Here is a 16710-nt window from a genome sequence, read left to right as displayed (position 1 = left end):
CCTGAACTTAGATCAAACAGGAAAAAGGAAGACAGGCTTTAGCCCTGCCCTGGGTGATGCTGTATCCTTTCATCTCCCCCCACCCAGGGACCCAGGCTCTCTGCACAGCTGAGCTGCCCAGGGGAGGAGATGCTGCAGCTGCACCAGGCCCTGCTTAGAAGTGCAGGATGCCCGGGAGGCACAGGTCCTGGTGCTGGGAACCCAGAAGCTGAGGGAGCAGATGAGATGCCAGGAATAGACTATGTTCTGTCTACATTCCGACTCCAGGCAGTGTCCCTCAGTCACCTCCCACAGCCACTTCAGGATGCGAGTGGCACCAGGAAGGGAAGACAGCGGGGGAGCCACAGGCTCTTGGGTTTGGACCATCTTCACTTTGACCTGCCCCACAACAGGGCTCACACCCAAGCCCTGAACAGTACAGACGGAGCACTAAACACACGGCAGGCACAGTTGTTTCTTTCTTCGTTTTGTTAAAAAAACAAACAAACAAACAACTCTGATAAATCAGGAAGAGGGTTAGGAGTGGTGATGTCGCAGAGGGAAGCGTGGACAGGATAGGGTGAGGGCTGGCGGGGGCGGGGCCAGTGGTGTCTCCACCCTGATCCCTGGTGTCCTCTTCTGACTGGACACAGGGCCACAGTCCAGAGTGGGTGACTCCTCTACCGCGTCTGTTCAACTGAAGAAAAACAGCAGCAGTCACAACAAGACACCAAAGGGAAATATCCCCCATGCATGCATGCATGCGCACGCTCTCTCACTCATGCAGGCAACTGTTGGTATTGCAGGTTCAGAGGATCCACTTGGAGTGGCAAGAGAAACCCTGATCAAGACAGACCCACACAAAGGTCCACACAGCAGCATGGAAACTCCAGACCGGCAGCAGCAGCCACGACTCAGCACCAGAGGCCACTACCCAGAGCAGGTTTACAGGGGGCACTAACTGCTGTGGAACAATCCTTTTCTGCACTATGAATATGTATTACTCTCATTGGGTAACACAAAGCCAATAGGCTGTTAGCTGGGCAGGAAGTTAGGTGGGAACGCCAAACTGAGATTTACGGGAAGAAGGAGGGCAGAGTCAGGAGTTGCCAGCCAGAAGCAGAGGAAGCAAGATGAGAACGCCGCACTGAGAAAAAGCATCAAGCCATGTGGCTACACACAGATAAGATTTATGAGTTAGCCAGGCAGTGGTAGCGCACGCCTTTAATCCCAATCACTCTGGAGGCAGAGCCAGGTGAGATCTCTGTGAGTTCGAGGCCAGCCTGGTTTACAGAGCAAGATCCAGGACAGGCACCAAAACTACACAGAGAAACCCTGTCTCAAAAAAAACAAAAATACACTAACAAGCAAAGAGGAAGTGGGATTTAGCAAGATGCTTCCGTGAGTAAAGGTGCCTGTCAGCAAGCCTGAGTTCACCCCAAAGAATCCACAGGGTAGAGAACAGGCAGCCTCCGGTTGTCCTTTGATCTCTACCTGTGTTGTGCATGTGCATACATAAACACACACACACACACACACACACACACACACACACACACACACACACACACAACCAAAGGGAAGAGGAGGCTGCAGGGTGAGGGTGTGCTCACTGTAGGAGGAGATGTCGATCTCATCAGGCAGCTCACTGATGTTGACCTCGAAGCGGTCCTGCACGTCATTGAGGATCTTAGCATCGTTCTCATCCGACACAAATGTGATGGCCAAGCCCTTGGTGCCAAACCGGCCTGCTCTGGCCACCTGGGAGGAGACAAGGGGAAGATCACAAGCCTCAAGGGGGAGACAGACAGACAGCAGAGGAAGACACACAACATACACACACAGGAAGTGGGGTGAGGGCGGACAGCTTACCCGGTGCAGGTAGGTGTCCGAGTCCTCTGGCATGTCATAGTTGAAGGCGATGTTCACACGCTCAATGTCCATGCCTCGGCCAAACAGGTTGGTAGCCACAAGAATCCGCCTCTGGAAATCCTTGAACTGCTGATACCGAGACAGCCTTGGTGAGGAAGGAGAGGAAAAGCTTGAAATCCCTTCTCACCACACCTTTTCCTCCCCAGGACCCAAAGCCCTTGCCTCCAATCACCTCTCCTCCTGGGGCATCCCACGGTGGATGGCAATGGCTGGGAAGTTCTGCTCCACCAGAAGCTGGGCCAGGGCGATGCACCTCTGCACAGACTTCACAAAGATCACCACCTGGGGAGCAAGAGCGTGATGTGTGGACGAGTTTTCCAGAATTTCATCCTTTTTGTTTTTAAAGTTTATGTGTATGGGTGTTTGCCTGCATGTATGCCTGTGCACATGCATGCCTAGGGCCTGTGGGGAGCCAAAAGACAACAGTGGACCCTCTCCCTGCCATATCCCTTCACATATGACCGGCAGCTGACATGTGAGAATTGAACTTGGAAACCCTGGAAGAACCAACCTGCTCTTAACCTTGGAGCCACTTCTCCAGCCCCAGGAATCTCACTGTTGAAGTTCTTTACATGTATGTATCTGTGTATTTGTGTGAATATATGTAGGTGTGTGCAGGTCCCCTCAAGGCCAGAAGAGTATGCTGCATCCCCTGGAGCCAGTTACAGGCTAGGTGCTAGGGAGTGAGTGTGGACCCTTTCAAAGAGCAGGAAGTTTGTTTTGAGACAAGGTTTCTCTAGGTAGCCCTAGTTGTCCTTAAACAGATTATGTAGCCCAGGCAAGGACCAACCTTGAACTCACAAAGATGCCCCGTCTCTGACTACCCGGTGCTTGGGATTAGAGATGCACACCTGGCAGCTTTTCTTGTCCTTATCTTTAGTTTTTCTGTGTATCCCCTGGCTGTCCTAGAACTCACCCTATAGACTAGGCTGGCTTTGATCAAGAGACTTGCCGGCCTCTGCCTCCTGAGAGCTGAGATTAAATGCAAGTGCCACCACCACCCAGCCCTCGCACAACTCTTTTTTTTTCCTTGTCGGAGCTGAGGATCGAACCCAGGGCCTTGGGCTTGCTAGGCAAGCACTCTACCACTGAGCTAAATCCCCAACCCCTCTCGCAGAATTTCTAAAAGAGTTCCTCAGTCCCTTATTCCATCTCAAATCGCCCTTCACAAATGTTCTTTTCTGCTCTTGAACCCAACTGCTAGGTATCTGAGCAGCCATGGACATAAGACCTTAAATGGACACACGTAAGGGTGAGGCCACCTCAGGAAAATGCTAAGAACTGGAACTACAGTCTAGAAAAGCAGATGATCCTCTTCAAACACTAAGAGCCCACAGTGGCTCTGTAGCCAGCTTAGCACAGGCTGACCCTGCTACTCTTAGGTGAGTGCAGGAGATGACAGCAGAGCCTCCACCTCAGTACCCATCCCAAGACCACAGCAGACACCTCCTCAGTACCCGTCCCAAGATGACAGCAGAGACACCTCCTCAGTACCCGTCCCAAGATGACAGCAGAGACACCTCCTCAGTACCCATCCCAAGACCACAGCAGAGACACCTCCTCAGTACCCATCCCAAGACCACAACAGACACCTCCTCAGTACCCATCCCAAGACCACAGCAGACACCTCCTCAGTACCCATCCCAAGACCACAGCAGAGATACCTCCTTAGTACCCATCCCAAGACCACAGCAGAGATACCTCCTTAGTACCCATCCCAAGACCACAGCAGAGATACCTCCTCAGTACCCATCCCAAGACCACAGCAGAGACACCTCCTCAGTACCCGTCCCAAGATGACAGCAGAGACACCTCCTCAGTACCCGTCCCAAGATGACAGCAGAGATACCTCCTTAGTACCCATCCCAAGACCACAGCAGAGACACCTCCTCAGTACCCATCCCAAGACCACAGCAGAGACACCTCCTCAGTACCCATCCCAAGACCACAGCAGAGACACCTCCTCAGTACCCATCCCAAGACCACAACAGACACCTCCTCAGTACCCATCCCAAGACCACAGCAGACACCTCCTCAGTACCCATCCCAAGACCACAGCAGAGATACCTCCTTAGTACCCATCCCAAGACCACAGCAGAGATACCTCCTTAGTACCCATCCCAAGACCACAGCAGAGACACCTCCTCAGTACCCGTCCCAAGATGACAGCAGAGACACCTCCTCAGTACCCGTCCCAAGATGACAGCAGAGACACCTCCTCAGTACCCGTCCCAAGATGACAGCAGAGATACCTCCTTAGTACCCATCCCAAGACCACAGCAGAGACACCTCCTCAGTACCCATCCCAAGACCACAGCAGAGATACCTCCTCAGTACCCATCCCAAGACCACAGCAGAGACACCTCCTCAGTACCCGTCCCAAGATGACAGCAGAGATACCTCCTCAGTACCCATCCCAAGACCACAGCAGACACCTCCTCAGTACCCATCCCAAGACCACAGCAGAGACACCTCCTCAGTACCCATCCCAAGACCACAGCAGACACCTCCTCAGTGCCCGTCCCAAGATGACAGCAGAGATACCTCCTCAGTTCCCATCCCAAGACCACAGCAGAGACACCTCCTCAGTACCCATCCCAAGTCCACAGCAGACACCTCCTCAGTACCCATCCCAAGACCACAGCAGAGACACCTCCTCAGTACCCATCCCAAGACCACAGCAGAGACACCTCCTCAGTACCCATCCCAAGACCACAGCAGAGATACCTCCTTAGTACCCATCCCAAGACCACAGCAGAGACACCTCCTCAGTACCCATCCCAAGACCACAGCAGAGACACCTCCTCAGTACCCATCCCAAGACCACAGCAGAGATACCTCCTTAGTACCCATCCCAAGACCACAGCAGAGACACCTCCTCAGTACCCATCCCAAGACCACAGCAGAGACACCTCCTCAGTACCCATCCCAAGACCACAGCAGAGACACCTCCTCAGTACCCATCCCAAGATGACAGCAGAGATACCTCCTTAGTACCCATCCCAAGATGACAGCTACCCGTACCCCAAGACCACAGCAGAGACACCTCCTCAGTACCCGTCCCAAGGCTTTTCTCCACTTACTGAGTCATCAAGTTCTCTACCTCAGATCTCTCGCCCAGCCACTCCATCTTCCCACTGCAGACCTGCTCCTCCACTCTCACCTCTTCACATTCTTGGCTCCTTCAATCACAGGCTACTTCTACACAGGCTCTGCCACAGCTGGAGGTGTCCAGTGCTCACGCCCACAGAGCCCCTCAATACTGACCTGGTTGAACTCGAGGACATCGAGAAGGTCAAAGAGCTTCCGGTTCTTCTCGTTGTCCTTCAGTTTCACGTAGTATTGCTGCAACCCGTGCAGCGTCAACTTGGTCTCGTCATCCACGAAGATCTCCATAGGCTGAGGGAAGGAGGGGTGGGGCAGGAGGAGGGCAGAGTGGGGGGGTTAAACCTGGGGGGGTGGAGGACGCTGATCTCCAGTTCACCCCATGGACCGATGGGGAGGAGAGAGAAGACTGAAAACCCCTCCCCATCACAAGGAACTCTGTACTGAGTGAGGTCCCTTCCCAGTTAGATCTGGAAGCATCTGCGTCAGTGCATTTTAAGAAGCCAGAGAATGGTCAGAGAAGGAACTCGGCACAGAGCAGGGACGCTCCCAGTTGCAAGGTGCCAGTGTCAGATGAGGTGGTGGGGAAAGAGAACAGTGGGAGATGGTGCTCAAGGGGACAGCATGGCCAGAGCACACAGCAGCGGCGGTGGCGATGGGGCCTGGGCATCGCCACCAGGACAGGACAGGACCACCCCACTCAGCTGTCCTCTCAATGCACCTCAGCAAATGTCCTCAGGACCACACGGTTGCAATGGACATAGTCAAAAGGCCATTCAAAAGCCGGGGCTAGTGGCACACTGTTACCCCAGCTCTCGGTGGTTGAATACGACTTTAAAATGTCATTAAAGGGAAGAGGTGAGGGACACCCTGTACTCCAACCACTAGGACCAGTTTAGAAGAGACTCATCTCTACAGTCAGAGTCACACCATGTGCATGTTCAGAGTGAGGGATCAGCACATGGTCCTAGACAACAGGAAGTGCAGCTGTTTCTCATAACTTCCTTGGCTAGTCTGGTCCACCTTTCTGGAGTTAACTCAAACAGCACATTTTTGCCTTTTTCTGACTCTCTTCTGGTACCAGGCAAAGATACTAAGCAGCTTGTCCTGACCCTCTGGCTTTCCCTTTCTCTGGAGCCCTCACCTCCTGTAGGCACCTGCAGATCTCTCACCAAGTTTCCGGGACTCTCACTAAAAATAACATGGCTTCTCTCTTCCTCTTCCCTAGCTCCCTCCTCCCAACAGCTATGAGATTTACAGCTCCTCTGCCCCGTTGTTTTTCTCTGAAAATCTAATACAATGATCTTTTCATGAAAGGTGGAAAGGGCAATAGAAAGGAACTGACCTTATATTTTATAAAAAACAAGTAACAAAATATATACCCAGCCCTAACCCTTGAAGGGGAGGAAGGAACATAAACAGGACAGACACCAGTTAACTGCAGGCAGGACTCTCCCCACTCTCCTCCATACTGTCGTCTTGACAGACAGTTCACATAGAGCCAGGGATGAAGTGGGGGTGTCACAGAAGCCTCTTCCAGAAAGCAGGCTGGCAAGGCAGCTCCCCAAGTAAGCCTCACATCCTCCTCCTAATTCTTCCCCAAGCCCAGCCCAAGAGAAAGCCATCCTCTCAAGGGATGGAGTGGGTCAGGGAGGGAAGGATGCCCACTGCTCAGTCTCAGCACTGACCCCCACGCACATCTCAGTGCAGCTTCCCACAGGACTTTTCCCATCACCCTCATTTAAAAAACAAAACAGGGGGAAAAAATCCACCACCCCACTCAGGACGGCCCTCCCAACAAGAATGGGGGAGATGGGGTACAGCACATTAGGTTCAGGAAAAAACCGGGAACAGAAAAAGAGGCTGGTTTGGTCCTCAGCATCCTGGTCAGGCTCCCCGTGGCCTCCGCTGCCGCCATCCACCGCTCGTAGGTCTGTATTCTCCCGTCGTGCCTCAGTGCTTCTCTGCTGCCAGCTCACATCAACCAAGGCTCCGATGGGCGCAAGGAGGTACGGGCAGGAAGGAGTAGGGGACGGGGTCTGAGGTGCCAAAGGCCCCCGCCCCGGGAGGTTGGGAGGGGCAGATGCATGGTGCTGTTTGTTTGCTCTTCTTCTGGACAGGCCCTGCCACCTGACTGACTGTCCTTCTCTTGCGCTCCGGCCACTGACATGTGTGAGTTTCGGTGAGCTCCAGCTCAACGCTCCATGCCACCTGGAGAGTGTGTGGCTGTGGAGGTGTGTAGGAGACGACAGGCAGGTGGTAGGGCACAAGATCTTGCCCTACCCCCGACAGGGAGAAGAGGTTCAAAAATGTGTGATTTAAAAATGTCAAATACTACCCGCTCTCACGTTAACCCGACCAAGTCTTCCGGAGTTTCCCTGGCGCGCGCAGACCCTATCACTAACTGTCTCTGCCTCTGTGGTTTTCTTCAAGGAGTCCTCACTCCCAGATGGATACAAGCTCCTTTCTTGGTGCTTGAAGGACAAGGGAGTCTGGAGGAGGAGGGCGAGGAGGGGGAGGAGGCATCGGGCGGGGAGTGGAGGGAGAGAAGGTAGAAGGGTATTTACATCTTGCATGAACTTGCGGCAGACTGGCCGGATCTCTTTGCTCAAGGTAGCACTGAACATCATGACCTGCTTCTCATGGGGGGTCATGCGAAAAATTTCCTGGACATCCCGACGCATGTCTGCAGGAAAAGAATCAGCAGAAGGGAATGAGCCCCTGATGTAAATGCAGTGAGGCCACAGCCAATGAAAATCCAGAGGAAGTCACTCTAGAAACCTGGTCTCCTGTCTCCAATATCTCCAGGAACAAGCCAGGCTTGGTGGCACATGCCTGTGACCCAGCACTTAGGAGGTGGAGGCAGGAGGATCAGGAGCTATATAATGAGTTTTGAGATCAGCCTAGGCTATTGAGATTGCTTAAAAAAAAAAGCAAAATTAACAACATGGAAAAAGCGATGCATTTAGAAAGATACTTGGGATCAGGCTCCATTCCTTTTTATTCAGCCAAGAAATGTAAATGAGCCCAAAATCCAAATTTATAAAGTGGAGGCAAAATCCACTAGGGGCTCAGGAACAGCAGCCCTTAAACACAGAGCATGAAGCTGGAGAGAGGCCCAGCCTTTAAGAGTCCTTGCTGCTACTCCAGAACTGCCTGTAACTTAGAGCTCTAGGGAAATCCAATGCTGCTGTTCTCTATGGGAACACACACACAATTAAAAATTTTAAACTTAGAACTTGCTTCAGCAGCATATACACTAAAATTGGAACTATACAGAGAAGATTAGCATGGCCCCTTCACAAAGATGACACAAAAATTCATGAAGCGTTCCATATAAAAAATAAATGGGGCTCGAGAGATGGCTCAGAGGTTCAGAGCACCAACTGCTCTTCCAGAGGTCCTGAGTTCAATTCCCAGCGACCACATGGTGGCTCACAACCACCTGTAATGAGATCTGGTGTCCTCTTCTGTATACATAATAAATAAATAGGTCTTTAAAAAAATAAATAAAAAATAAATAAACTTAAATCTTAAATACAAATTATTTTGCCAGGTGTGGTGGTGCACCTCTTTAATCCCAGCCCTCAGGAAGTAGAGGTGCTGATCTCTTGAGTTGCCAGCCTGGTCCACACAGCAAGTTCCAGAGTGAAAAAACAGGACTCTTGAAGGCCTCCACCAGCTCTTCTCCCTACACCACAGTCTAGAAAGCACTTACTCTGGACATCAGTCCACTCTGTCCCTTCACCTTCAACTCTAGTCTTACACCCGTTTGGCGAGGCAAATATGGCTCATCTAATGTCCGCCATTGTAGCCCGCCACCTTGGACAGCCAAAGGCCTTTTGGAAAGACCTCTGTGTGGCGACATGCTTCCCTACCCTCCCAACTAGCCAAAACCAAATTCTTTTTCTGTTTTACTCTGTTTTGTTTTAAAGATAGGGTCTTACCATGCGGCCCTCGGCTGGCCTGTAATTCCGAAAGATCCACCTGAGAGTAAGTAAGGCACGCAAGTTTCTCTATTTTGGTTTTGATTTTTAGAGCCAGAGTTTCAGTGTGTAGACCAGGCTGGCCTCCAACTTAGAGATTCACAGCCTTAGCCTTATGCTGGGACTGAAAGTGTGCACCACCACCGAGCACGACGTCATTTTTAATTTATGTTATGTATGTGGGTGCTGCCTGCATGTTATGTCTCTGTGCTCACAGAAGGCACAAGAGGGCTTTGGATCCCCTGGAACTGGCGGTGTGTATGGTTACACACTGCCATGTGGGAACGTGTTGGAAGTAAGCCAGGTCCTCTGGAAGAGCAGCCAGTGCTCTTAACTCATGAACCACTTCTTCAGCACTGCCCGACAAAAGTCTTCATGTTTTCTTTTAACCCACTTGGCACACTATACCAGAACACATGACCTCCTATGAACACTCAGCAGGTAAACCCTGATTTAACTCTAGAAACCCACTCATTCATAAATTCTGATCACACGTGCTAAACTGCAGCGGTTCTCAACATGTGGGTAGAGACCCCCCCTCAGAGGGACGTGTCAAACGACCTTTTACAAGGGTCCCATATCAGATATTTGTATTACGATTCATAACAGTAGCAAAATTACAGTTATAAAGTAGCAACAAAAATAACGTTCTGGCTGGGAGTCACCACAGAGTGAGGAGCTGTATTAAAGGGCTGCAGCATTAGCAAGGTTGAGAACCACTGCTGTACTGGGACGGAGGGACAGGCACAACAGGCCAGCATGCACAAGGCCTGGGTCAATGCCCAACACCAGGGGAAGAAAGGAAATGCAGAGCCATCAGTCATGGGTGATAGATCAGAGTCGTCCTTGCACACAAGTGCTCCTGTGTCAAGCAAACATCATCTGGCTCCAAGGGTGCTCCCAAAACCATCTCAGCCCGGCCCAAGCCCTGCCACTCACCGAGCTGTTCAAGCATCTTGTCACATTCGTCCAAGATAAAGTGTTTAATGTGCTTGAGGTTCAGGCTCTTATTTCGAGCCAGGGCTAGAATTCGGCCAGGGGTCCCCACAACAATGTGAGGGCAGTTCTTCTTCAGCACCTCTTCATCCTTCTTGATAGACAGACCACCAAAAAACACTGCCACCTGTCAGCCAATAGGAGAGTCTCACAAGAAAGGAAAAGGCTCCAGTTCCCCCGTCCCCATCATCTTCCTTTTCTTCTTTTGAGATAAGGTCTCACCATGTAGCCCAGGCTGTCCTCTAACTGACTTTGTGGATCAGCCTGTCTCTGCTACCCACGTGCCATCACCAATGACCCCCTCTTAACTGACTGTAACCAGTTAGCTTTCAGACTTGCAATGGCTCACGAGCCTGCAAACATTCAGGGAAGAAACAAAGGGACCTGCTCAGCACTGCAGGGCCGAATGGGGGTGGGGCTTAAAGATGAGGGTTCAGTCCCTCTGCCCCCACCCAAACACTTTTATTTTGAGACAGGAACTCTCTACATAGCTCCAGCTGACCTACATAGTAAAGAACACGTGACTCTAAAACCTTAGAAGAATGAAGACAGCAAGGTAAGTGTGAGGTCGGTCTCTCTCTCTCTCTCTCTCTCTCTCACACACACACACACACACACACACACACACACACACACTCACACACACCACCAAATACTAAGCTTTCCTAACTCAACTCAACTGGCATTGAGACAGAGTCTGCGAGGCTTTGGCTGACTGGAGAACCTGCCTGTGTCTGCCTCCTGAGTCCCGCCTGTGTAAACCACTGGGTGAATGCTGGGAGCTGAGCTTTAATACTACATCAAGTAACACAGTTTCAAGGGGAAAGGAACAACCCAGAAGCACACTGTCACATACTAATTTTTTTTTTTGGGGGGGGGGGGGGTTCGAGACAGGGTTTCTCTGTGTAGCTTTGCACCTTTCCTGGAACTCACTCTGTAGACCAGGCTGGCCTCGAACTCACAGAGATCTGCCTGCCTCTGCCTCCCGAGTGCTGGGATTAAAGGCGTGCGCCACCACTGCCCGGCTAAATTTTTTTAAGATTTATTTATTATGTATACAGTGTTCTGCCTGCTTGTATGCTTGCACTCCAGATCTCATTGCACATGGTTGCGAGCCACCATGTGGGTGCTGGGAATTGAACTCAGGACCTAGCAGCCAGTGCTCTTCACCTCTGAGCCCTCTCTCCAGTCCTACCCAATGTTTATCCTATGGTAACCTCTTCCCATTCTCACTCCAAAACCACTAATAGTTAACAAGGGTTGTGGCAAACAGGAACACTTCTGCCCAAAATGTTTTACCTTGTATCTAGACTGAGCTTTCATTGTAAGTTTTGGTCACAAAAACTACTGAGGAAAGAGCAAGCTAAACCTGAGAATGACTAGACAGGCCCCAAGAGGACACCTGGTTGCAGAACAAAGGAAAAGGACAGACAATTCTGATTTTATAACTATGCAGGTAACTGATTGGGGGAAGGGAGCACAGCACATAGGGTATTCAGCCTAACTAGCTGGAACTAGCTCGCAAACCATATACAGCCTCACCTGCACCACCACCTAAGACCAAAAGCATGTGACACCACACCTGGCCCAGCCTCATATTCGATCCCAACCCTAAGAGTATTCTGGATGGAGCATGGTGGCCCACTTCTTTAATGCCAGCATTCGGAAGACAGAAGCATGTGGACTGCTGAGTTCAAGGCCAGCTTGGTCTACAAAACAAGTTCCAGGACAGCCATGGGTACAGAGAAATCCTGTCTCAAAAAACTAAATTAAAAAAAAATTATGGGGAATGAAAGAAAAATAAAAATTAAAACAATTTTGGGCGGTGGTGACGCACACCTTTAATGCCAGCACTCAGGAGACAAAGGCAGGTAAATCTGAGTTCAAGGCCAGCCTGGTCTACAGAGTGAGTTCCAGGACAGCCAGGGGTACACAGAGAAACCCTATTTAAATAAATAAAACCTACCGTGTTGTGTAGCTGATGTGTGGGGTTGGGGGAAGTGCACATGAGGGCCAAAGGGCACCTGTGAACCTGGCTCCTTCTTCCACCTTTACACAGCTCTGAAGGTCAGATTAAAGTCACCAGGCTCGTGCAGCAAACGCTGCAACCAGAGCCGTTTCTCTGGCCCCTACTTTGGTTTTTAAGAAATTGTGTTCAGGGGCTGGAGAGATGGCTCAGCGGTTAAGAGTACTGGCTGTTCTTTCAGAGGTCCTGAGTTCAATTCCCAGCAACCACATGGTGGCTCACAACCATCTGTAATGAGATCTGGCGCCCTCTTCTGGCCTGCAGGCAGACCACTGTATACATAATAAATAAATCTTTAAAAAAAAAAAATTGTGTTCAGTTTAGGGTTCTGCCTCAGAATTACTAGTTCAAAACATGACAGGCTCCACAGCTACACAGAGAAACCCTGTCTTGAAAACAAAACAAAACAGTGGTGGGGGAGTGGCACCTTTAACCCCTAACCCTGCATCAAGCAGCTGAGGAGGAGGACAAGCAGCCTGTCCATGGTGAGATCCTTTCTTAACCAAATGAAACTATGATCTGTGAAAATGTCAACAGGACAGTTGTCCCCACCCTAACCAGAATGGGACCTCTACATATCACCTCTCCACCTCCCGTCACAGGGTTATGTAGAACTAAGTACTTTCGTCACAGCAGGCCACACACCTAAGCACAGAAACACATCATCTCCAAGTTCTAAATCGATGCCAAGCTCCTGGCAAAGGCCAACACCATGTTACACTGTAGGAGACACAGGCCACCTGTTACGGCCTTCTGACACCATAAGGCCACACCAGAGCTGTTTCAGAGCTTCTGCCCCCTCTTGCCACGTCCACTCCCCAACTCAAGCAACCCCCCAAGCAGTGCTCCAGAACACAGGAGTGCTCCTGCCAAGCCAGGTGGCAAAGGCCTGTCCCAACTACTCAGGAAGCTGTGGCAGGAGGTGCAAGTTCAAGGCCTGGCTCTAGGCTGAGGTGAGTTTAAGGCCTACCCAGGTCATTTGATAAGAGTCAATCTTAGGGGGTAGCTCAGCAGCAGACTGTTCACTTAGCAGCTCAGGGCTCTGGAATCAGATTCACAATACCACAAAAAATAAACAAACAAAAGCGTTCTGTAGCAGCGCCCCTAATGCCTCACTGTGAACTCTCAGGACACTCAATGCCTTAGGACAGTCAGCTGTTGCCCACACCTTCCCCGTCCCTTACCTTGACATTCGGCATGTACTTGGAGAAGCGCTCATATTCCTTGCTGATCTGAAAAGCCAGCTCCCTAGTGTGGCACATTACCAGCACAGACACCTTCAAGGGAGCAAATGGAGACACACAGTGAACTCAGTCCTCAGTCATGCTCTCTCCAGAGTGACTGTCACAAAAGGATCTGGCAAACTGTGGGTGACACCAATTCTGAGATTTAAACCATTAAACCCATGCTGCTACAGAGTGTCCCCTGGACTGCCTGGGGAGAGCTCTGAAAGCATCTCGTAGTCTTCCAGTGCGTCCACCTCAAAGCACTGCCCCAACATACCTGCCCAGTGATAGGCTCCAGCTGCTGCAGCGTGGCCAAGACAAACACTGCTGTCTTTCCCATGCCTGACTTGGCCTGGCACAGGACATCCATCCCCAGAATGGCCTGCGGGATGCACTCATGCTGGACTAGAAGGAAAAGGGGGAGAGAGACTTTTTGCACCATGCCAAACCCTTTTCTTCCCAGTTGATATTCCAGACTTTAACTGGTCCTTGTCACCTTTCAGACTGACCCGCCCTATCCCTCTGTCCCCTTAGTCACATTTACACTCAAATCAAGGGACACCATCTTAGCCTCAGGCCTCCTCAATGCCACACCCTCTTGCGCCTACCAACAGCTTGCCCTCCTGGCTGCCTTAGTCTCTTCCTTACCCTGTATGCCTACCACAGGCCATTACTCCTACATAGGTTGCTTTTGGGTCATGTATCTGTGCAACCTTGGACAAAAAGAAGGACTTGGTACCTGGCCCAGAAGCCAGCACTTTTAAATCAATCACTAAGGTTTTCAGAGACCACAGTTGGCCTGGCCCAAAAATACGGGAACTACAGATTCAGCCAGGCCCTCTCTGAAAGTCCAAACAGCCAGAAAGATGAAGACCAAGCAAATAGAAAAGCCAGGCACAGAACAAATGGCAGTCCTGTCTGACCAAAGCCAACAAGCACTTCCAGTGCTAACATCTGGGTACTTCCTCATCGCCTGGCCTATCCTAAACATAAATTCCATCCTTTACGATGCTTAACCGAGGTCTCTATGCCCAACAACAAAATGTACCCTCGGATGGATGCTCAAAGCCACAGTCAACGATGGCCCGGAGCAGCTCTGGCTTGAGCAGGAAGTCTCGGAAGCCGGAGCTGTGGATGGAGACGTAGGAGCCCTTGACATCTTTCTTGGCGGGAGCTTCGGTCCCATCTCCCCCAGCGGCTGTCTCCACTTCATCGTCTTCATAGTCCAAGAGCTCATTGTCCACATCATTCTCTGCCATAATTGGGCCGGCGGGGGAGAAGGGAGGTCTTTGGGTAAGTGGTCCCAGAGCCGGTGAGAAAGCAAGGGGAAAGAGAGGGGGTTGAGGAACAGCAAGGGGAAAGACACTAGTTTCTGACAGAAGAGCTGGGAGGGGGACAACAACAAAAAAACAGAAAAACTCATCAGTCACGAACAGACCCTCCACTTCTTGTCCACCCCCACTTCCTTCCTATTTTCCCGAACTACAAACCTTTGCCCTGAAAGGAAAGCAACGAAGAGACACACAACACACAAATGAACACCAAATGGGAAAAACGGAGAGTGGTCTCAGGTGTCGAGGGCTGCCCAGATTTAGGATCACGCTCTGACCGGAAGAGGAGCAACTCCAGAGGACCCCGAAAAGATGAGCGTGACTAACGGCTCGCGGGAGGGTGGGAACGCAAAGGCCCAGAGGAGACATCAGAGCCTGCGCTCTCCCTAAGGTGGTGTGGATCCCCGCCATCAGCCATCAGTCAAGGGTGATAGATAAAGGTCAGCACTGCGCCAAGCGCTCACTTCCCAATTGCAAACATCATGTGGCTGCTATTCACCTGCTCGGAAACACCTGGGATCCCAGGACCGGGGAAGCAGAAGCGGGAAGGTGGGGGGGAAGGCAGGCCTGCTGTCATCCACAGGAGGTGCGGGGGTATGAATGGCTCAGTGCGCCCCCCCAAAAAAATAAAACAGAAACCCAGAGTGTATCCAGTTAAATGGTGGTGCGTGCGTGGCACTGCCAGGGGCCCTAAGGCTCGGCCCAGCGCTACAAAGTGAGGTCTTAAAGTCACAGTAAGGAGCAGGGTCACAGCTGAAAGCGTGCAGCCCACTCGGGCTTAGAGGACGTGCCAAGTGGCCCGAGAAATACGCGACGCCATGGTCACGCACGAAGGTGGCCATCTGGAGCGCTCCAAACGAGGGTGGGCAAGCGGGGTCAGGGAGCTCGGCGGGCCCCGAGGCGGGCTCCCTCTCCTGCCGCCGCGGGCCGGGAAGGGCCCGGAGGGGACGGGAGCGGCCCCGCCCCCCGCGCAGCGCCGCCTGCCTCGGGTCGCCGCGGCCTCGGGTGGGAAAGCAGGGACCCACAATGGCGGCCGGGGCCACCATCTTGGATCGCCGCCCCTTGTCTCCCTGTCCCCCACCGAGATGCGCTCGCAGAAAGGGGTGAAGACAGCGGGGCCGAGTCCCCGACTACGCGCCCGCAGCCGGACCACCGCCTGGGCAAGGGGTATCAGGGGCGCGCGCGGCGGGGAGCGGCGCGGGGGCAGCAGATGGCGGCGGATGGTGCCCAAGGCCGGAGCTTACCTAAGCACTGCGAGCGTGTATGGCGGCGGCAACAGCGACGGAGGCGGGAACCTGCCTTCACTTCCGGTTCCAGGCTCCTTTTCCCCACCCCCCCCCCCAGCCTCCCGCCTTCCCGGCTGCCAGGGCGCAGGCGCGGGATGCCGGAAGCAGGCCCTGCGAAGGGCCTCCCGTTGCGCGCGCTCCGGGGCTGCCTTTGAAAGATGCCTCTTTGAAATTCATCTTCGGACGCCTCCGCGGCCGCCAGCGACGGAAAGGCGACGCGGGGCTCGCCCCTCTCCCCGAAGTCCTCCCGCTTCTGTTTTTCTACGCTTCTCCACACCCTTCACCTCGGCGTTCGGCTTTGCTTGTGTTGTGTTTTCTTTTGCCACGCCAGGCTTCTCTCTGGGCACCTCTCTCTGGGCATCGAGGCCTCTGCGCGCCGCGCGGGAAGCGTTTCTCACGGGGTCCTTAGCCTGGTAGTCAAGGTGACCTGAGGGTGGCTGGGCGCAGTCAGGCCTCTGCCGAGGAGGGTGCTGGGGCGGGGCGGGGGGCATGATCACGCCCTTTACTGGCGTAGGGAGAATGAGCAGGATTCACCCAAAACGGCATGGGCAGTGTAGCAGCTTGGGAGATGGGGGTGTGCGTTCTGTCCAAGCGTTAAAAAGTACACGGTGGGGTTTGAGGGTTTTGCAGCTTTCCATAGTTACATGAGTTAGAGCAGCATGCTCTTGGTCCCACCGCAGCAGCTCCATTGTTCAGCCTGGACTTTTTTCCCCCCTAAATATGTGGTGCTCCCTCCTCCGAGATGCTGCATACATCAGAAGCGATGTCCTGCGGACCCGCTGCATCATAAACATAAGCGCGAGCTTCCCCTGTCAGCACACCTCACCACGAAGTAGGTACCGT

At 52.3% G+C, this 16710-nt stretch overlaps 1 protein-coding gene and 3 non-coding genes across 5 annotated transcripts; 1 reads left to right on the top strand and 3 right to left on the bottom strand.

The window, feature by feature from the left end:
- Positions 1 to 445: 445 nt before the first annotated feature.
- Positions 446 to 15943, bottom strand: Ddx39b (DExD-box helicase 39B). 2 transcript variants are annotated; one of them, XM_036167565.1, is made up of 11 exons: positions 15826 to 15943; positions 14299 to 14634; positions 13528 to 13655; positions 13209 to 13301; positions 9942 to 10125; positions 7584 to 7702; positions 5179 to 5310; positions 2084 to 2193; positions 1852 to 1996; positions 1593 to 1740; positions 446 to 676 (listed from the first exon to the last, which is right to left on the bottom strand). In XM_036167565.1, exons 2-11 carry the CDS (start codon positions 14507 to 14509, stop codon positions 660 to 662), a joined length of 1287 nt encoding a protein of 428 aa, XP_036023458.1. In that variant the 5' UTR covers positions 14510 to 14634; positions 15826 to 15943; the 3' UTR covers positions 446 to 659. The 2 variants fall into 2 exon arrangements, with proteins under 2 accessions (XP_036023458.1, XP_036023459.1); XM_036167566.1 differs by lacking the exon at positions 15826 to 15943 and adding an exon at positions 15081 to 15751.
- Positions 8256 to 8358, top strand: LOC118570130. Its single transcript, XR_004943128.1, has one exon. It is a non-coding gene; the product is annotated as a U6 spliceosomal RNA (small nuclear RNA).
- Positions 9814 to 9889, bottom strand: LOC118570151. Its single transcript, XR_004943145.1, has one exon. It is a non-coding gene; the product is annotated as a small nucleolar RNA SNORD83 (small nucleolar RNA).
- Positions 14994 to 15070, bottom strand: LOC118570149. Its single transcript, XR_004943143.1, has one exon. It is a non-coding gene; the product is annotated as a small nucleolar RNA SNORD83 (small nucleolar RNA).
- Positions 15944 to 16710: the final 767 nt, after the last annotated feature.

The sequence above is a fragment of the Onychomys torridus genome, chromosome 18 (assembly GCF_903995425.1).
Source record: "Onychomys torridus chromosome 18, mOncTor1.1, whole genome shotgun sequence".
NCBI lineage: Eukaryota > Metazoa > Chordata > Mammalia > Rodentia > Cricetidae > Onychomys > Onychomys torridus.
The sequence above is the reverse complement of the archived record's forward strand: the minus strand, read 5'-3'. Positions and strand labels throughout refer to the sequence as shown.

Excerpts from the sequence above, each read along its gene's own strand:
- Ddx39b (XM_036167565.1), bottom strand. The coding sequence starts at position 14,509 with ATGGCAGAGAATGATGTGGACAATGAGCTCTTGGACTATGAAGACGAT. Across the intron at positions 13,656-14,298 it reads CTTTGAGCATCCATCCGAGG|TCCAGCATGAGTGCATCCCG; the intron begins GTACATTTTGTT and ends TTTTCCTTCTAG. Across the intron at positions 7,703-9,941 it reads CAAGATGCTTGAACAGCTCG|ACATGCGTCGGGATGTCCAG; the intron begins GTGAGTGGCAGG and ends CTTTTCCTGCAG.